The sequence below is a fragment of the Lagopus muta genome, chromosome 1, assembly GCF_023343835.1.
Source record: "Lagopus muta isolate bLagMut1 chromosome 1, bLagMut1 primary, whole genome shotgun sequence".
Lineage (NCBI taxonomy): Eukaryota > Metazoa > Chordata > Aves > Galliformes > Phasianidae > Lagopus > Lagopus muta.
The window spans coordinates 165,785,856-165,807,872 of NC_064433.1; the positions used below are offsets into that span (position 1 = coordinate 165,785,856).

The 22,017-nt window shown below is 40.4% G+C and overlaps 1 protein-coding gene across 1 annotated transcript in view; it reads left to right on the forward strand.

The window, feature by feature from the left end:
- GTF2F2 (general transcription factor IIF subunit 2) overlaps nt 1–22,017 on the forward strand; it is a 90,774-nt gene that overhangs the window by 3,315 nt on the left and 65,442 nt on the right. Inside the window, exons 3-6 of the mRNA XM_048964266.1 lie at nt 5,541–5,614; nt 6,091–6,109; nt 7,435–7,579; nt 14,680–14,718. Of these exons, the coding sequence (XP_048820223.1) occupies nt 5,541–5,614; nt 6,091–6,109; nt 7,435–7,579; nt 14,680–14,718 (277 nt within the window). The remainder of the gene's footprint in view (nt 1–5,540; nt 5,615–6,090; nt 6,110–7,434; nt 7,580–14,679; nt 14,719–22,017) is intronic.

Below are 22,017 nucleotides of genomic sequence, written 5' to 3' on the forward strand. Positions count from 1 at the left end.
CTCTTACAGCACAGGGTGCTGCCTGCTTTAATGAGAAAACTGAATTAAAGGAACACCTAAATATGGTTCGTGCAGGTATGTATTCATGCACGTGGTCTGAATTAATAATTTGGCTGTCATCTTGCATAAATAAAAAAATATTAGAAAATTGCTAACATTGGTAAACCATAGCAAGATGTAAAAGCTACAAAGAGAAGTAATATATAGAGCAAAGTAAAGTCCATTTAGTATTAGGCATTGGAGTTCTTAATTTCTTTTTCTGTCTGTGTTTTTGTGGTTTTGTTTTTAATTTGCTGCATTGGTTTATATTTAAAAAGATGATAGTTTTGAACGTGCAAAAGAGGAAATAATATAAAAGAAAACAGAAACATAGACTAAGTTCAGCTTCTTACTTGATTTCTGATGTATGTACAGCATACAGATAGGATAGCTATGTATGTAAAGAGCAAAGTACACAGAGAGGAAATGGTCAGTGGTTTCTTAGAGGTAGGGGCTGCCTGTGTGTTTTTCTCTAAGGGCAGCTGAGAGATGCATGGAGCAGGGCCCTTGTGATGGAGCCCTGGTGTCCTTGTGATGTGAACAGCAAGAACAGAACAGCAGTCTTAAGAGGTCTTGAAGTGATGTACCTCTGATTCCTTCTCCTTATTCACTTGTATGCTTTATGGAGAAAAGAGTATTTGCACCTATGAGCCCCAGAATAAAGGCCGCTTGTCTCAAGAACTGCAAGTAATCTTTCAGAACGGCAGTTCTTCTGTCCACAATTCAATCTTTCTGGGAGAGTGCATTTTTTCCAAATCCTGGTTAGGATTCTTAGAAAATTCTTGTTGTTCTGGACAAGCTCTTGTTTTCTGCACATTATTTTGAGATTTTATGCGTTGTTCTTACTACGTTTTCTGTACGTTAAAGATTCTGAAAGTGGACTAGCTTCTGCAAGTTCAACTTTTAGCATGATAAGATTAAAAGGAACTTTCCAGTTAAGCATTCTCTACCAAAGTAAGACATTATTTGTCTTTCCTGTGATTGCTTATGCCATTGGCACGGAGCTGGAGATTTTAGCTTGTGGTTTTGAGCGTGCCATCTAATTTTAACTGAAGTAACCATGTACAGATAGAAAGAATCCTTTGATCGTTGTTCTTCATTACCCTTTTTCCTCGTTCTTGCACAGTAGCCATTGATTCAGATAGGCTGGCAGAAAGATGATTTATTGCATCCTTTGAGTCTGTGCAGCTGAAAGGAATATGATTGATCCGCAGCTTCTCAGTCGGAATAAATTCCCTGTCTGATCATATTGTATAGCAAGTCAGTGATTTTAATGGCATCAGAGTCCTTCAGTCCTTTTCCACTTATACTGAATGCGTATCTACTCATTACCTGGCAGTATAAATTAGATACTGACGAGGTATGAGCACATCACAATATTTCCATTGAGTCAGCCAGAGCACATATCAAAGCATTTATCGTGTTACTAGAAAGAAAATGAGATCTGATTTGGCATGAAACCCGTTATAGAAAGTTACCACTTCAAAAACTGAATAAAATATATCTTAATAGGTTGTGTTCACTTATTGCTTTGTTGTGTGCTTGTGACATGATTGACCCAATGCTAGCAGCTTGTGGTACCTGGACTGATGCTGAGTTTGGCTGGGAAGTTGGAGGACATTGCTGTCTATCTGTTCTGCAGCTGTCAAGGTGCAGTGAGGCTAAGGGAAAGAGCTAAGCACCAGTTCAGAGATATTTTCTATGCTTGTTTGTTTTGTTAAGCAAGAACAGCTTCCTTAACTGTTCTTCCTTAACTTTTGTTAAGGAAGAACATAGAATCACAGAATCACCAAGGTTGGAATAGACCCACAGGATCATCCAGTCCAACCATCCACCCATCACCAACAGTTCTCACTAAGCCATGTCCCTCAGCACAAAATCCAAACGTTCCTTGAACACCTCCAGGGTCGGTGACTCCACCACCTCCTCGGGCAGCCCATTCCAGTGCCTGGCCACTCTTTCAGAGAAGTAGTATTTCCTAATGTCCAGCCTAAATCTCCCCTGGCACAGCTTGAAGCCATTCCCTCTGGTCCTATCACCAGTTACATGAGAGAAGAGGCCGACCCCCAGTTCACTACAACCTCCCTTCAGGCAGTTACAGAGAGCAATGAGGTCTCCCTTGAGCCTCCTCTTCACACTGAACAATCCCAGCTCCTTCAGCCTCTCCTCATAAGCCCTGTGCTCCAGACCCCTCACCAGCTCTGTTGCCCTTCTTTGAACCTGCTCCAGGGCCTCAATGTCTTTCCTGCATTGAGGGGCCCAAAACTGGACACAGCACTCGAGGTGCAGCCTCACCAGAGCTGAGTACAGGTGGACAGTCGCTTCCCTGTTCCTGCTGGCAGCACTGTTCCTGATGCAAGCCAGGATGCCACTGGCCTTCTTGGCCACCTGGGCACACTGCTGGCTCATGTTCAGCCGAGCATCAATCAATACCCCAGGTCCATTTCCTCCACGCAGTCTTCCAGCCACTCTGCCCCAAGCCTGTGGCATTGCTTGGGGTTGCTGTGGCAATAGTGCAGGACCCGGCACTTGGTCTTGTTGAACCTCATCCCATTGGCCTCAGCCCAGCTTTCCAGCCTGTCCAGATCCCTCTGTAGGGCCTCGCTACTCCCAGGCAGATCCACACTTCCAGCCAACTTGATGTCATCCACAAACTTACTGAGGGTGCACTCAATGCCCTCATCGAGGTCATCAATAAAGATGTTGAAGAGGACAGATCCCGGCACCAACCCCTGGGGAGCACAACTTGTGACCAGTCACCGTCTGGATTTAACTCCATTCAGCACCACTCTCTGGGCCCGGCCCTCCAGCCAGTTCCATATCCAGCCAAGAGTGCATCTGTCCAAGCCACGGGCTGTCAGATTCTATAGGAGAATGCTGTGGGTGACAGTGTCAAAGGCTTTGCTGAAGTCTAGGTGGACCACATCAACAGCCTTTCCCTCATCCACCAGATGGGTCACTAGATCATAGAAGGAGATCAGGTTGGTCAGGCAGGACCTGCCCTTCACGAACCCATGCTGGTTAGGCCTGATCCCCCGGAAAGGTTATTAAATGGAAGGTTATTATTAAATTCATTTGAGCTTTAGAACTTTGCAGATTACTGTTTGTCAGAACAGACAAATTGGAATAGAATCATAGAATGGTTTGGGCTGGAAGGGACCTTTAAGATCATTTAGTTCCAACCCCCTGCTATAGGCAGGGACACCTCCCTCTAGACCAGGTTGCTCAAAGCCCCATCCAGCCTGGCCTTGAATGCTTCCAGGGAGGGGGCATCCACAGCCTCTCTGGGCAACGTGTTCCAGTGTCTCACCACCCTCACAGTAAAGAATTTCTTCTTCATATCTAGTCTTAATCTGTCCATTTCCTCTCATCCTGTTGCTCCATGCTCTTACAAGAAGTCCCTCCCCAGCTTTTCTGTAGGTCACAGAATCAAAGAATCACAGAATTATAGGTTGGAAGGGACCTCCAGAGATCATCGAGTCCAACCCCCCTGCCAAAGCAGGTTCCCTACGCCAGGTAACCAGGTCCCTTCAGATACTGGAAGACAGCTATAAGATCTCCTTGGAGCCTTCTCCAGGCTGAAGAACCCCAGCTCTCTCAGCCTGTCCTCATAGGGGAGGTGCTCCAGCCCTCTGATCATCTTCGTGGCCCTCCTCTGGATCAGCTCCAACAGATCCAATGCCCTTCTTGTATTTGGGGCCTCAGAACTGGATGCAGTACTCCAGGTGGGGTCTCATGAGAGCAGAGTAGAGGGGCAGAATCACCTCCCTCTCCCTGCTGGTCACACTTCTCTTGATGCAATCCACGATATGGTTGGCCTTCTGGACTGCAAACCCATATTGCTGGCTCATGTTGATTCTTTCAACTGTCAACACTCCCAAATCCTTCTCTAGCCCAGTTTCCTCAGCTCTGGAATAAAACTTGGCTTACTTTTATTCTCTGCAGGACACAATCAGAGTACAAAGTGCCAATTTGCTGCTTGAAACTAAATATCACAAATAGAATGTGGTATGTTTCTCAGTGTCTGCATCTTGCAACGTTTCCCTACATGGGCACAGATATTTTCAGTAGCTGTGGACTGTGTCAGCTGGAATTAACTTTACTGTGCCAGTAACATGAACTGAAGCATTCCTGCAAAAAAAAGTGCAGATTTGCCCCGATTCGTCATAAGTATGTGAAGAAGGAAGGTACATAATTCCTATACTGAAACACTTCTTTAGTGCATGGTACTGGTGCAGAACAATGATTTTTCCTGTAACAGTTCACCAAGCTTCAGGTTTTTGAGATAATGTTCTTGCAGTGACTGCTACATCTGTACTTAAGAGGAGTTTGTAGGAAGTAGAAACTTCAATTAGACTGCTTTCAGCTATTTCCTTTTGAACACAATCCATAATTCCCATATCACCTGAACCATCTTACAGACAGTTGCAAATTGTCGGGTATGAGATTGTCCTCGTTGCCACAGGTGTGTGTTCCATCTTTTGATGTGTTACTTCTATATCTAATAGCTTGTGTGTGTAGAGGGTAAATTGCTCCACCTCACATTTATTATAGTGACATGTTATGTTCAGTCTGTATTAAAAGCCATCATTGGAAAGACACCATAATTGCTGAATGGTGGGGAAAAAAATCCTACGTGATTGCACTGTGCTGATAACGGTTTGGCTGACTTGTGGCAAGGAAAGATAGGCATGGGCTGGAGGACTAGTGCTGTTCCCATTGCCCTGGGGCTGAATTCAGCAGTGCTGCTCTCTGGGACAAGGCTGTGGCACTTTCTGAAGTCCTCTGGAAATGTGCCCTCACGCCACCACTCTGTTTTAGAACTGTTTGCCAGCTAAACAGAGACAGCACAGGCTACTGACAGAAGCACTTAACATTTTGATTTCCCAGAAGAAAATGTGACTCATCTTCTTTAAGCTTGTCTGGTCTTTAAGCAGTACCCCTGGGTAACCCTGCTGAGCACTGGCCACGTTCTTCTGGCCTTGTTATCTCCAGAAAAATGACGTGCTGTTGCAGGTGCACCTGCCCTCCAGGATGTGTTTGGAAACCTACAGTGTGTGTGTGCAGCATGGCAGCTGCAGCGAGGTGTGAGGCTGGCCATGGAAGAACCAGGGTTACCTGGCAGCAATGAGCTGGTCTGTTGTGGCCAGAGAGCAGAGGGGCAGGTCATGATTTCAGCTCACGCTGTGTTAGTAGGAAAAGAAATGAGCCACCTTTCAGCTTGTTGGTTTGCTGCTTGTGCTGTGAGGCACCTTTACTGCTTGTTCAAGATTCAAGATAGTTCAACGCTAATCCCTCCTTTGGGACAAACATACTCTAACCTGGCCTTATTTTAATGCTTTCTTATTCTTTTTTTCCTCTCCCAGTGGAATAAATTGTCTACTGTGTGCAGTTCAAACTATGTTCTAAAGTGGTCAGTCTGAGAGCATTTAAAGTTTGTTCACGTACACAATTTATACAGAATTTTAAAATCTGCTTTTTTGAAATCTGTTGTCTTTTAGGTCCCCAAATACTTGTCTCAGCAGTGGAGTAAAGCCTCAGGAAGAGGTGAAGTGGGAAAGCTGAGGATTGCCAAGTAAGCCTTTACTGTACCTTCACTGTTTCCAGTTCTTAGCCAGTGTACTTCTTCTAAGTTACCTGCAGTAAAATAGATAATGTTGCACCTCTTATGTTACATAACTTTTTCACAAACACTGTGTGCATATTTCTCTATAAACTAAAAAAACCCACTTGTATATTGATTATACATAAATACATGAAATTATACTGGGGAGTGGCTGTAACCCATAACGTGGTGATTGATTTCTTAAACCCAAGAAATATGCACATCTAACTGGAAAATCTCATTTAACTTATTGATGTGCTATTTTGCTGCTTCTGTTCTCACCTGTTGAATTTTCCCATTGATTTTTGGGTGTCAGCATCCAAAAACAATTGAGCAGCCCAGAAATCAAAATGAGTAACAAAGCTAGAATCTGAATTTGCTTTTTCATTGGGGAAGGCAAAGCTTGTGGAAGTAGAAACTAAAACATGAAATATTTTCTTTTGCAGAAATCAAGGAAGAACAGAAGTAAGTAACTATTAAATCCAAAGACTCTGGATGTGTTATATTTTGAACTCTAAGAATTGCTTATAACTTGATGTTTTCTAATATTGTATTTTTCATTAAACCTGTGATAAAGCAGTGCATCACACAGCTGAGAGTAGAGAATTCTATTTATGCCTCTGCCAGTATGCTTACTGTGGGATTTCCCTTTCAGGGGAGAGTCAGGTTGGGTATTAGGAAAAGGTTCTTCACTGGAGGGCAGTGGGCATGCAACAGGCTGCCCAGGGCAGGGGTCATGAGGCTGAGCTGTCAGAGTTCAAGAAACCTTTGGACAGTGCTCTCTGACATAGGGTTTGATCTTGAATGGACCTTAGTGGAGCCAGGAGTTGGGCTCACACTGATCCATGTTGGGTCCCTTCCAGCCCAAGATATATTCTGTGATTCTATGACTTCCATAAAATCTCTTTGTTCCTGAAGTTTGCTTAGAATCACAGAACTGGAAGAAGCTCTGGCCCAACCTATGACAGGGAAGCAAACCGTGTTCACCGTTTGAGAACTTGTCCAAATTATAGAATAAGTGGAGAGATTACTGGAGGTCTGCATGTTTTGGTGGACTTTTCTAGGCTGGAATATGGGCCATGCTTCCTGATTTTTGTGAGCCCCTTGCCCAAGCCTTGATGTTGATGAGAGTCGTGGAATGCATAGAGCCCAGCAGTGAGGAACCCCAGAAAACAGCTGGCTTTGCAGGGATGCTGGAGCTGTGTGGCAAAGTGAGGCTGAGCAGGATGTGCAGGAAAAGTATGTGATACTGATCTGAACAATCCTTCATCAGGTTTCTTGCCATGTCCCACAGCTAGGGATTCTGCTTACCCAGTCACTCCAGTACCTCCTCAGAATCTTTATTAGGCCTGTGATGTAAATACAGCAAAGGAGCTGTATTTGAACTTCTAATCTACATGCAGCTCAGAGTTCCCAGGCTAATAACACTTGCTGTGCACATTAGCACTTTCTTGAGGAATAAACTGGCTGTGTGGAACATTTTAAAGTGCTCATACTAAGTGATGTCTGAAAAGCTATTTGCCTTAGATTTTAGTAAGTGAAATGAAAACATTCTTTGAGTGAAAGAAGTCATAAAGTTATTAAAAGATGAGTAAATTTTACTAAATACATGAAAACTTGTAATACCTTATTTCAACGGGAGATTCATGTATGAAGTCTTGTCTCACTCTGTGTTTTTGAAATAGAAATGTTCTATGCTCCTTGCCTTTCCTCTCTTTGTATCTCCCTGTAACTCTTGAAACTGTGTAACTGAGTCTGTTTAGTAACACTTTGGTAATTGTGACTGCTAGGTGTCATTTACTTTGAATGAAGAGCTTGCAAGCATCAGTGATATTGGAGGAAAGCCCGCTTCTGTCAGCGCACCAAGGGAGCATCCATTTCTTTTGCAAAGTGTGGGAGGACAGACCTTAACAGTGTTCACAGAAAGCTCAACAGGTAAATTAGAATTGCTGTTATTTGTTATAGTCCTAGTATGCATTATTTCAATGATCTGGATGCTGTAAAGGCCAGAAGACTGAGAAGTAAGCTCTAAGCTTTATTTTGTGGTTTTCTGCTTACGTATCATCATTGTTGTTTTTTTTTGTTTGTTTTTGTGTTATCTTATGCATTTCAACTGTGGGTCTGCTAAAACGAACAGAGAGCATACAGTGCAGTATGTTGTCATTCTCTTTTAGACTTTTCATTGGAAAAGTGCTTTTGTGTTCCCATGTGCTTTTGGGAAGACCACGGTCTCAACTGTGGATTTAGTTTCATAAAAATGATGACTGCTCCTCAGTCCAGTTGAACAGGTTCAATTTAGCAATAAACACATCAGTTTACTACATTTTCTGCAAATAAAACTGTCTTTTCAAGTATGTTAAAGCTTGACAAGGTCATAATACTGAACACTGCAGCAGTAAGGTTGCTTTTTTTTTCTTGCTGAATACCAGTTGCCTTGCATGCCTTAAGTACAGCTCAGGAGCTATCTATGTAATTGATAATAAATTCCATGTTAGGTTTAAGCTACATGGTGGTGTTATAGTGTATGGTATGCTCAGCAGACTGCCTTGTTTATAAGTCTCATGTGCTGTAAGGTTTTCCACTGAAGTTACATAGTCATGTTTTGGGTGTTGGAGAAAGAAGGAGTCATAAGAGAAGGAGCCCAGAGAGGTTGTGGATGCTCTGTCCCTGGAGGTTTTCAAGACCAGGTTGGATGGGGCCCTGGGCAGCCTGGTCTGGTGCCAGATCTGAAGGTTGGCTGCCCTGCCTGTGGCAGGGGGGTTGGAACCTGATAATCCTTGGGGTCCCTTCCAACCCAAAGCATTCTATGATTCTATGATTTCCATTTTGCCAGCTGTAATACAAAGTCCTGAAACCTTTAGGTATTAAGATACTGTCCTGCTTTTATTGATTTAATCGATTAAAAAAATAGCATTTCTTAGTAACTACAAAGTGTTACTCAAGGACCGTAAATCTATTAAGAAGTTATAATATTAATTAGGAGTAAAGAGTGTTTATTGGAATGGCAAATGTTTGGATGGAAGCACTGAATAAGCACAGAACCTGTCAACACTGTTTTTACTTGGGTATAGCAAGCATGGCTTGCAATTAGTGCAAAATATCTAAACAGTTTTAATGTTGTGTTAAAGCTGGTATTGGCAATACAATCAAAAATAAGTATCAGTGTACTTTTTTGCTTTACTTTTTTGATTGTTTAAAAATAAAAGAATATGACAAATATATCCAAAGTTCCATCCTGGTTGTTTACCAACACCATCTTCCTGCACCCACTCTTGTGTTGGAATGCCTGTTTCCAGTATGTTTTGAGCTCCATGGACAATTTCAGTCCTGTGAAAACTTAAGTGTCTGAAGAGTGTACCCTAACCAAATGAGATGCTGCTGCCCTCTCTGAGTCCAACTGGAAAAGATCCTTTAATGTTGTGTCAGCCATGGAAAAAGGCTCCAACAACTCTTTAAACACCAGTTAATCCATAGTAAGAAGCAGTTGGAGGAAATTGAAATGCGCAAATTCTTCTGCTCACAGACAAATGTTTGTTTTCAAATTATAATTAATATATTTTGTGCAAAGTGTTGGTGATCTTTCTGCTTTGTCTTCTGCAAAGTACACCATATTACAGATTTGATATGTTAATTTGAAACATGGTCCAGTGGTTAAGCTGGTGTAGAACTGCTACGCCAGTGGCATTTCTGATGTTGCATCTGTAAGGATATATCTGAGGAATAATGTGAACAAAATATGGACCAAAAAGTGCTTTCTGCACTATTGCTCTCACTCAGTACCTTTCCTGAGGACTGAACTTAATCTAAAACAGAGAAAATTGCATATAACAATTGGATTTCCTTTATATTTCCTTTCCAGATCTTTTGTGTCTGCTGTCCTCTAATCCTGTGATCCCCATTATGTTGTGACCATCTTCACCAAAGAGTGGTCGGTCACTGGCACAGGTTCCCCAAGGCAGTGGTCACAGCCCCAAAATGCCAGAGTTAAGGAAGCATTTGAGTAACACTTTCAGGTCTATGATTTGAATGTGTGGACCCAGGGGTTGGTCTCAATCTTTGTGGACCCTTCCAGCTCAGGATGTTCTCTGATCTTTTTAATTCAGAAAATGAATGAGGGTTGATGAAGCTGCATCTGAAATTCTTTGTAATCAGAGAAGATGCTGTTGGGAGTTTACCCAGCTGGCCAACTCAGCACTTCACATTGAATCTCTGTATCTCTGGTTGTCCTATGTTAGTTAATGGACAGAAATAGCTTCTTTGACGTTCCCTTCGTTACGTCCAGAGTCTAATGAAGTGCAGTTTCTTGATCTTCTACTGCATGTGCAGTTTCTTGATCTTCTACTGCATGTACTAGGTCTGAGCTAATACTTCACTGATGACTGCAGAGGGATCCGGAGCACAGTTGTCTCTGGCTGTCTAGGCTGATTTCAGTATTATTTTAGCATTAAATATGAACTACATTCTGTTCCATAAACATCACCATATGTACATCAACAGTTGCTATGCAACAATGCTATTTGTGCTTCCAGTTATTTTATCTTATCTTTGTCATCAGCTATCACAGTTGTAATTTTTTTGAGCGGGAGGAAAGGAGAGCATTTTGTTCAATACAGCACATTGAAATATATGCAGAATGAATTTTTCTTATGTGTGTGTAGCTAAGAACTATCTAAGGGCAAATCTTAGACTTGGTATGGGGTATATTGGATTAGAAATATCCTTATAAGCTTCCTACTGGTATAAGGAAGTGGTATAATTTGACAGCTTCTGTCTTGACTGAAGAATTGAGAACATGCTTTTGTTAAATATTTAACATTAAACTTTTCCAATTGTGATTGTAAATGAATTCCCTTAACTACTTTAATTTCCTCTTGCTTAATTTTTCTGCCAGCAGGTAGTTAAGACTTGCTGGCACTTAATATAAATAAAAAATGCAGCTATGTTACAGACGATGAGAAAAGTTTCTTACTGAGCTGGTTATTGGAAAAATGTACTACTAATGTGGCTTGGAAAAACACAGACCTTGGCAGACAATTGCATTCCTAACTGTAAAGGACTGATGGACAGATAGAAAGATTTTATACTGTAGGGTAAAATACAGCATAAGATATTTCTATAAATTTGGATGTGATTACTCTTTTTCTTGAAAATTTGCATATTTATTCACAATCCCCTCTTTGTAAGTGAGATTTCCTTCGTGTTTCATTTAGTGACATTTAATTCCTTCATTCTTGTCCCATCTTACTGATGTTTGAGTAAAATGTGCTCAGAGAATTGCGTTGGCAGAATGCCTACTGAACCTTTGCTTCCTCCTGAGAAGCATCCACGCATGGATTGTTTCACCGTCCTGTAGTTCACAGAAGAAGCTCTTACCAAGAGGTTCTTACCCAATTTTCTGCATCTTCTTTCAGAATCTCATTTCATGAAGAGCAGCTTCTTTGTTTTATAATCCCATTCAGTGGTACCAATAACTCTGCCTACGTACAACTCCTTTATTTCCACTGCCCTCCAATGTTCGTCTCTTGTCTATTTTACTTAAGCACAACTTCTAATGGGAGTGTCCCTTTTTTTGTGCTGGCACATGAATCGTGCCTACTGTATAACTTACAGTGTGCCTGATTGTATTCCAGTGAAAATGATTGTTCAGAGCTTGAATTTTGAAATAGCAGCTATACCCAGCCATTTGAAGAAATCTGAAGGGAAGAAATGACTAATAAGGAGCATCTTTCCAAGATATTTTCTTTCAATAAAGAAAGCAGTTATTGCTATAATGACATTTGTTTCCACAGCACTCTGAATCTTGTTGTCTTGGGATACAACTTCCAATCTTATTAGATACGTGTTTGACATCTCACATTTCTCATCAAACTGTTATTTGGAAAATAAATGTCTCCATTGTTTTGCATTTTGGCTCTGCCTGGTCAGGAGTTTTGGTATATGCCTGTATACTTCAGCATATTTTTCCAGTTGCGTCTATTTCTTTGAGCTGTCACTTAATGTTCTGGTATCTAAAATGATCTGTGGTCTTAATTAATACTTCCTTGTTCCTTTATTTCTTTCAGTCCCCTATAGACTGGCTTTAGAGTATTCAGGTAACAGCAGGAGAGGAAGCCCTATTGACATCCCTAGAATCAAAAGAAACAATCCACAGCTGCCTTTCAGGTCTCTGGCACTTGCAAATTTCCAAATATTTGTAAGAATCATAGAGAAGATGCAACCCATTATCAGAGCAGCAGAATATGTGACTCCAGTTTGTCATGTAATTACATTAGGCAGTGTTTTGATGGGTCAGGATTTCATATGTGTTATTGTGACATGCAGTCCACCCAAAAAAAAGTGTTTGCTTATGGCATCTTTCTTTTCCATCTCTAAAAGATGGAAATGGTATTTACTTACCAGCTTCTTCTGAGCACTGTGAGGATTAACAAATTACTATAAAGTGAATTCAGCTGGTTGTTGGGGTAAGCTAATTTACTTTTCATTTTTATTATTAAAATTACAGACTCTTAATTCCCATGCAAACATGAAAAATTGTTTTGAGGATATAATGCATGAAATATGTGGAGTATTACTGTGGACTCAATATGATGAGAGTAGAGTTGGCATTCTGCCTACTTCAATGACTTTCAGTCTCTATGATGGGGGAAAAAGTCAGGCACCAGGTTTCTCTATGGGAATCTTGTATGTTACAGAGGAGGCTGAACAACTGCAGTCTGCACAGATAAGGCTTATTAAGTAGGCACAGTACAACTGCCTTCACCACCTTCACAATGTTTTCATACTCAGAAGACTTCAAAAGCAGAGATGTGATCCAATCATAACAAAAACTATTTTCTAATATTCAGGAAAAGTACTGTTTTTTTGCAAGACTTGAATTTTATGTTTTTAATCTCTGTTAAAGGCAGATTCCTCTGCTATATACAGGTGAACACACTCCTCCTGTGGAAGAGGTATCTCTGATTCAAATAGCTATATATCACAGAATCATGGAATGACCTGGATTGAAAAGGACCACAGTGATCATCTCGTTTCAACCCCCTGCTGTGTGCAGGGTCACCAACCAGCAGACCAGGCTGCCCAGAGCCACATCCAGCCTGGCCTTGAATGCCCCCAGGGATGGGGCATCCACAGCCTCCTTGGACAACCTGTTCCAGTGCATCACCACCCTCTGGGTGAAAAACTTCCTCCTAATATCTAACCTAAACCTCCCCTGTCTCAGTTTAAAACCATTCCCCCTTGTCCTATCACTGTCCACCCTCATAAACAGCCATTTCCCTCATGTTCATACACTCCCTTCAAGTACTGGAAGGCCACAATGAGGTCTCCCTGGAGCTTTCTCTTCTCCAAGCTAAACAAGCCCAGTTCCCTCAACCTTCCCTCATAGGAGAGGTGCTCCAGCCCTCTGATGATCTTAGTGCCCTCCTCTTGACCTGTTCCAAGAGCTCTGCATCTTTCTTGTACTGAGGTCCCCAGACCTGAACTCCAGATGGGGCCTCACAAGAGCCGAGTAGAGGGGGACAAGCACCTCCCTCTCCCTGCTGGCCACCCCTTTGTTAATGCAGCCCAGAACACAGTTGGCCTTCCGGGCTGCAGGCGCACACTGCTGGCTCATGCCCAGCTTCTCGTCCACCAGGACCCCCAAGTCCTTCTCCACAGGGCTGCTCTCAAAGGCTTCTTCACCCAGTCTGTATAAACACTTGGGATTGCCCTGGCCCAAGTGCTACACTCTGCATTTGGCCTTGCTGAACCTCACTAGGTTTTCATGGGCCCACTTCTTTAGCCTGTCCAGGTCCCCCTGGATGGCTTCCCTTCCCTCCTGTGTATCAGCTGTACCATTCGGCTTGGTGTTGTTGGATCCTACTGTTTGCATTGGTCCTCGTGCAATCAACCTTTTCACTGAGAAAATAGGAAATCAGCCATGTTAACCAGTGGCAGGAAGAAGGTTTTGTAATATAGGTCCTGTTTTCAGTTTTGTAAATACCCAGCCTGCAAATGACAGAAACGATCAAACTAACAACTGAAAACTTTTATCTCCAAGTTACAGCAGTAATTCCTTCTTGCTTATACGTAAAGTGTTCTTAATGATAGCTGTTATATGTCTGAGTTAGAAGCAAAATATGAGAGTATTTCATAATTTTTAACTGCGTTTCAGGTGAGTTAAAACATTTTTTATATCCCCTACATTAGGAGAGGTGTAAAACAAACAAATACAGGAGGTGCAGTCAAACTTCACGTTGAGAAATTCATGTGGAGATTTACTTTCTTAGGGCTTTCTATGTTAAATCTTGGTTTACCAAAATCATCTGGCCACTATCTCTTGAAAGGCTGGATTGGAAGTTAACACAGAAAGCTGTTTCTGCTTTGCACTCTGCCATTCACCTAGGTGATAATTTCTTTTTGTTATCCACAGCATGTGTCATTTTTTCTTTTTCTTTCATGCATACTTTGATTCTCCATGGATCAGTACACGTTCCTGATTCATCTGAAACTTATATTTTCACCTGAGGAGTTGGGCTATTGCATCATCTGAGGGCCAGTGATGAAAAGTTGGAAAGGCTGAAAAAATAAATTACTGTGTTATCTGGAATGTTGCAGGAAAGCTAGAGAGGTTGTTCATGCTCGTTATGTACATACTGCTAATTAACAGTACTCCTTTGCAGAGCTTTTTATTTATTTATTTTTTAATATACAAAACCAATGTTCATTTATTTACAGAGACTGGTGAGATAAATGGATATTGTTTCTATCTTAAGTGTAATTGTACCACTGGATTTCCGTAACTTTGTAACTTCTTTTATGCAGATTTCAGTGAGAGGTGTAATGGAGTTACCTCATTTAAGTTGCAAGTTTGTGCACTAAAAGAGATTTTTGTTGCTCCATGTGACAAATTTTTCTTCCAAAAGTAAATTTATAAACATAATCTTCAAAATTGTGATTTTATCATAATCTATCCTTCTTTGCTTTGCAGCCCACTTTGTATTTCTCAATACAGAAATGTTACATTTCCTATTTTGCTCTTTTGTGTTTTTTTCCAGAGAGCCAACCAGAAGAAAAATCTGAAAGTGGCAGCTATGGTGAGTGTGGACACTTTCTTTGAAACACTGCAGTAATGACTTAAAACTGAGGCTTTTCAGTTTTACTTTTCAATAAATTGGTAGCTAAAAAAAAACAAAGAAAGGTCTGTTGTATTTCTAGGGCAGCGTATCATAAACTTCTGCAACCAGAAGCTTAAATTATTAATATTTTTATTTAAATGGAAAAAAATTATGGAGGAGAGCATTAAAAATGTAATGTTTTATGGAATGTCATTTTAGATTTATATTTGGTATTTCTTATGGGTTTTTTTTTTTAGGTCTTTTAGCTTGGCTCCTTTCATCCTGGTTGGAAAATTCGTAGATTTCCAAATCTTGTGTTATTTGATTTTAATTGCATAGGCTAATTAGTCTAAATTATGGCATTCTAGCATTGTACTTCATTCAATTTTTCTAACGCTTGAGAAAGATTTATCAATTCCTTGGAAAGAGTCACAGATTCTTCGTTCACTCATGTAAAATGCTTCTGTTAGGTAGGATATCAGGCAGGCTTAGGAATCAAAAGATTTTGTTTGAAATCTAAGCTAGTCTCTGCAGGCTTCCTTTACAGCAAGGAGGAAGGAGACAGCTCCATGAAATAGCTGAGAATAAGAGGGAGAGGTGCAAGTGCAATTCCCTAGCAGCTCAAGCAGAACCCTCTTGAGGTCAGTCCTAGCTCCCTTCACTTCTGCTGAATCCTTTGGGCTTACATTACTGAAATTGCCAGATATGTACATGACAGCATGAAAATCTTAGTGTCAAGTAGCATTCAATACAAATTCCCTTTTTGCTTTTATGAAAGAATGAGATTTCAGAAATGTCATTAATGAACTAGTGCAAATAAGTGGCAGGTTTAGAAGGAGCCTGTGATCCTGGGCAACTAGACATGGCTAATGCAGTGTCTATATAGACACATCTCAGTCTTGTTTGTAGGATTACCTGTGATGCATACAGATTTAATTGTACCAATACTAATAATAAGGAATGGCAGAGGCAGTAGATGAACTGGAAAGAGTCTTACAATCCCCATCCTTCTTTTTAAAAGGAATTCCTAAACATAAGTATAATGCTAATAGTCTTTCACATTGTCTTCTGGATGTGTTTTTTTGTACACTGTAGCATGAAGATGTCTGTTTCTTGTGTGTTTTATAAACAGCAGTTTATTCCAGATACTTGTTAAAGCCCGATCACTGTAATTGTAAGTTAATTGTGATATGACTTTCAGGTTATGAAGGGCTACTTTCTAGAGATGGGTATTGTATACCACTTGAACACTGAGACTCACTGCCACGGGAGGTTGCATTTAAAGGAGCTCACTTCTAAAATGAGTCAGCATATCAATACTTACGTTGCATTCCTCTGGTATTTCTATGTAGCTGTAGGCATACATGCTTGTTTGTGCTTTGCAGTTGTTTTGTTCAGTTTTGTTCTGGCTTTTCATGTGAATGATTAAGTTGTCTGCATCTCACTCTTTCTGCTGCTCCTCGTCCATGGTACGTTGTGTAAGATGACTGTATATATTTAGTTGCTTTCGTTGCGTCAGTGAGGAGAATGAGCAACTGCATGCTGGGCACTGTTTAAATACACTGACAAGATAAAGTGCCAAACTCATCTGATAGAATTAAGCTGGTTGGGGATTCAGTTCCTAAATGATGGTAATTGGTTACACCATTTAAAGGCATTTAAAGGAAGACTCTTAGCCGTCGGTTACACGTACTGGTTTGGAATTTGTTTATTCACTTTTTTTCCCAAATGCATCATGGAACTCAGATGACCTTTCCCTAACTACCCTTCAAGTAATTCAGCTTCTTCAGTCCTCCATTTCACTGCTGGTCTAATTTATCTTGTCCCACAATAAGTACTTTTGAGGCAAAGATGATGTCTTGTATACTTTTGTGTATTATTTTAGCATAACAAGACCCATTGTGACTACTTTTAGATGTTTCTGCAATAAAATTTATTTGTACCTAGAAAGTAAATAAAGGAAGTGAATGAGACAAATAATACAAGGAAATCCTTTGATTTACTTCCTTAAGATTTTAACCAGAATTTTTGCTTTAGGAGGATACTGTCAATCTTCAGAACTTATTTTATAGATCATTAGCATTACGTATGATGTTTGTAGTAACATTTATCATTGGATCAGTGTTGCCACAATACCTAATACTGTACAGAGAGACAACACAATACTGGTTCAGACCAAAGATCACGTACCCAGTATCTTGTCCTCAGTGGTGCCTAAGAATTCATGAGAAGAGGATAAGAACAACATAACAGCATTGTGGTGCTTCCCTAGGAATACTTCTTCCAGTCTTTAATGATGTAAAGAGATCCAGACCGAGCAGTGATGGTATTTTATTTAGTAGGCCCTCTTCGATTTCACTTCTGTGAAGTATCCCTGTTGGTTTTTGAGCCCATGTAACTGGTTCCAACTTTGAATGACGTGAAGGTTGTAGTCAAAATATTAAGGAATTAAGGTATAACATCAAACAAGTTTACCTAAAAAAAAAATTGAGCTCCTTTCACACATTCAGTTTGATAATTTGAGATCAGCAGTGCTCAGGGATTCAGCCAGTGTTGTTCAGTGCCTGGAGCCAGGTTTTTGTTGAATGTGAAAGGAAGGTAACAGGTAAAATGTCAACTAAAGGAAAGAGAAATGTGAATTGGTCCTACTCATTCCTATATGATGCTGAGCAACATCATATATTTTCTGAGCAACTAATTTAAACCCAAATACATGTACGTAGATCTTGTTGGCTTATAGATTCTCTTGTACCTCCCTGTAAGCGCTGTCAGTGACGACAGAAGCTGTGAAAACCAAGCATTTCTGCCAGGTGAAGTGTGACCTGTCCTCCAACCTGCCCCCAAATGGAAATACCCCAAAGCTGCTGTCTCTAGCATGTATGGTCTTTCAGGCATGGTATGGTAAAGAAATGTGTTCTCTTGTGTTGTCCTCTTGGAGCTGTGTTAAAGTTGCCTGGGCAGCAGCTAATTATAATATTACTGAGGCTTTGAGAACATCATTTGGAAAGCATAGCTAATCTTTCATAGGGAAATGTGTGTCAACTGTGTATGGAAACTCCAGGTGCATATTTTTTTCAAGGACACGTACATCAACGAATATTACATGTATTTAGATCTTGAACCCACTTCAAGCCAGTTGCCTCCCGTTGTGTTTAAATTTCATCTCTTAAAGTGTTTGACATAAGGTCATGGCAAACAGCAGCCATCAGAACTTAACATGCTTTAGGACAAGGTTAGTCATCTCTTTCCCTGTGCCTGCCAGTGTGTAATACTAAAGCCTACTAGTGAGAGGAGAAGCACCATTGGGACCATTTATTGGACTTTAAGAGGACTAAATTATCTGAGATGCTGCAGACAATAGAACATGAACCTAGTATTAAAATTTTGCCAATTGTGAACATAGATGTTTGACTGCAGACACAAATATGTAACATTTGAATTGTCTGCAGATGATGATAACTTGTTCCATTTTTTGATGTAATAAAAAAAATCGGGTACTGATTATACATGTGTTGGAATACTTAAAATTCAGTGTATGTACTTCTATTAAATGCTGAACTGCATGCAGTAAACCAGCTGTTTTTTGTTAAGGACACAGACTTTTTACATTATGGCAGAACTGCATGAAGCTGCTACGTGCACATTTGATTTTAATCTACTTGAAAGTGGTTAGTATATATTAATTTTACTCCAAAAGTAAAGCTTTAAGGGGAAGAATGATCATCAGGAGGAGTAAAGGAGTAATTATTTAAATGCTGGCAGAAACCTCAGTATTGAAGATAACTTAATTACAGAATCTGTCATTTTCAAGCCACAGAAGCAGTTTTTGTCTTGGAAATGTAGCTTTTTTTTTCTTTCTGTTGGCAGGTAAATGCAATAAAACTTAAATTACAGGCTTCTTGGTAGTATTCCAGGAATCACAATAAGTAATGAGGCTCCATTTGTTGCTGTTAATATACACAGAGAGGCAACCGTTTCTCTTTCAAGGTAGTCAGAGTCTATTATACTGGGTAAAATAAATACTGTGGATATCCAAGTGGTAGAACAGTATAAAGGATATGGATTTAATGTAGATTAATATTAATTGGAGCTGATTTTTATTTTTAAACTTGCATAAATACTGTCTTTAATGTCTGTTTATCTTAGAATACTGTATGAATATTATAGTATTTATCTTCTTGACTTAGAAGTCCTGATGTGTTTAGCCTGCAGTCATTTTGTTGCATTTATAGTTTGTCTCAAACTCATTAAAAAAAAATACTATAAGAAATTAAATGTAGTGAACTTCACAGCTTTCAGTGCAGACCTATAATTTTATTGTGCAGGCTCTATTCTGAGAACAGAACCCAGTATGAAACAGTGGGAGTCAATGCCCCAAGCATATTCCCTCCTTCAGCTGTGCCAGTGTCCAGTTTGTTGGATTACATTGCTGAGCAGTACACTTTTGGCTTGTATTGGAGGTTTTTGGGCTTTCTTTGTGACTCTCAAGTAATCCCAGGAATTTCAGCCACGTCTGATCTTGCATACCATGACTCCACAAGTTGTTGTCTTTTCTGAGAAATTTTGCTGATTATTGGAGTTCATCTACTTGCCAGCATGATTGCATCACGTGGAGTCCATCATCAGTCCTTTGCAGCATTAGAGGACTAAATTAAAGCCTTAGGTGATGGTTTAAAGGGGCAGAGAGAGAGATCAAGAGCTTGCTGCCTTGACCAGTACAGGGCTGATATGTAGTGGATGTAAAACTAGCAGGAAGCAGTTTCAAAGCAAACATGAAGTGATTCTACACTCAAAATGTAATTAAGCTGCTGAATTCCTTGCCAGAAGATGTGTTTGTAAAGATACTTTATGTTAAAGGCTTTCACAACCAAAAAGACGTGTAAACAGAATATCCTCTGAAAGGTCTGGAGATTAAGAAGACATCTGATTCTAGAGACTCACAAATGCCTGATGGTGGCTTGATGTGTATCTAGGATGAGAATCCAACATGTTTAATCTGTCCATAAGCATTTTCATGGATGTCTGCATCCACCATTGTGTTGGAAACAAGATGCTGAGCTGACCCAGTACTGTTATTCTCAAACTGTAGTTTTTTGTTTGTTTTTTTTCCAATTAATAAGGACTGCTCTGAAAGTAATACCTCCTATTTTATTACATTGGCCCATGATGTCGGAGGTGGATGTTGGTGGTATGGCAGAAGAGGTTGAAGCTTCCTGCCAATGTTCTGTTACAGATTGTTGCCATGTGACGGATGGCAGCAGAGAGGCAGTATGACAAAATGGCGTCTGATATGGAAGTGCATATGAAACAAAAGTGTGTCAGTGAATTCCTCCATGCAGAGAAAATAGCTCCCACTGACATTCATCAATGCGTGCTGAATGTTTATGGAGATGTGCCTAGCTAACATTAGGTACTATGTCGCAAAATAGTGTTTTGTAGCTGAGAATTTATTCTATCAAATAATGTTATCTTCATTGTAGCTGTTGTAGTTTCCATGGAAATAAATAGGAGGCATTTCTTTTGGAGCATGTCTAGTTATATGGTAAGCCATCTGCCTGCATTTTTAAACAACGTGCTTGTGATAAGTTCTTTGTTGGTTGTTTATTTTATTTTCCCTCTTCACTTACCACAAATTACTACTCCATTTTATAATGAGGATGAAGAAGCTTGGTAGCCTTAACCACTTGAAGTGACTGAACAGGCTCAACGTGGGAGTGACTTCTGAGGGCAAAGCCAGGAGCAGTTCTAAGGTTGCCTGTAGTTATTTACCTCTGCCTTAGTTACAATTGGATGCGAGAGTACTGGAGGCTGTCGTGCAGTAGGACCTCAGCTTTCTGTATGCCTGAGTCTGGAAACAGTCTAGCAGAGCTCATTTGGTGCTCTCCTTGGACTCTAAGGCTTTTCCAGCCCCAGCTTCTTGCCAACAGGAGCAGGAACAGTGTGTAGCTGTGCTACAGCATATTGTCTTACTCATGCAGGTTGTCTTTGGGATTTCTGCACTGTAATCTGTGTGCAAGCCAGAAATCATCATTGTGCACAGCAGAAAGTATTAGAGAGATGGATTTTTATTATTGTATAAGAAGGCATGAAGAAGTCTATATGTTAGATTTCTGAACTGTAGGGAAAGAATATGAGTTTCTATTCGTTTTAGCAAATGTATAGGAAATAGCACAAGAACTGGCAATGCCTGAGATGCGGAGTTAGCCCTGGGAAAGCTAGGAAGCTGAGAGTACCCTTTTCTCTCTTTAGGTGATTCTGACCTGCCTGATTTGCAGGAGCTTTGGTTTGTTTTTTATGAGATTACCAGTTTCAGCATTGAGAAAATATACTTCTTTATCCCAAGTACTTGCTGAAGGCTTTACTTACGTAGTAGAGAAGCAGAAAATGACTGGGTTTGGTGGTAGAGTTGCATATTCTGTTTATGTTTTTTGGTGCTTAGGCTGTTCATTGCTAGTTTGTTTGCTTAATTTTTTCTTTCTAATTGAGAGAGTCTGTACCCATGTCTGACCTGTTCTTTTTTTTATTCATCTGTTCACTATGGTACAAAATCAAGAACTTCCTTTGAATTAGCAAGCAGCTTGCTGTGGAGCTGCAGGAGTAGCTTATAGCTTGATATTTTTCTGTTAACAAGTAAAAAAATGGAATCTTTCCTCTTATTTCTGCTGCTGCAGCTGCAGAAAACAAACAAAAAAAAGTCTTTCTGAAACATGACTTATCAAAAACCAAAAGTTGGTTGTGTTAGCAGTACTTCGGAGATAATTAAGCCATAAACTTGTGTTGTCCAATCTCACTGTTACACTCTGTGCAGCTGTGCCTCATCATCAACCCAAGGCCCCAAGGTTACAGTCACTCTCACAGAGTCCTTTTGCCCTGCTCATCCTTGGTGCTCAGGGATTGTGAGCTGGCTCACTGCTGGCTCACTGCACCAAGCAGCAGGGCAGTATTCTTTCCAGAAGCTTAAAATGAACAAATGTGGTGCTATATGATAATGGCAATGATGTTAAGCTGTTACCAGTGCAGATAGAAACAGTTTTTTTGGAGACTGTTGCTTTAGCTGTGGCACTCCTACTACACACATTTTTAGGAAGAGAAATCAACTGTCTGGTTCTGCAGATTATTATGCAATTTCTTTCAGAATGCTTGCTCTGGTGCCATCGTACATCTCCCTCCTACGGTCTTGAGTTCTTGCAGCGTTTCTTATTTTCTGGCATTTTACTTTGAATGATGATTTATGAAGGCAGCGTTTAGAGGAAGCGCTCTGTGTGATATACCCTTGCA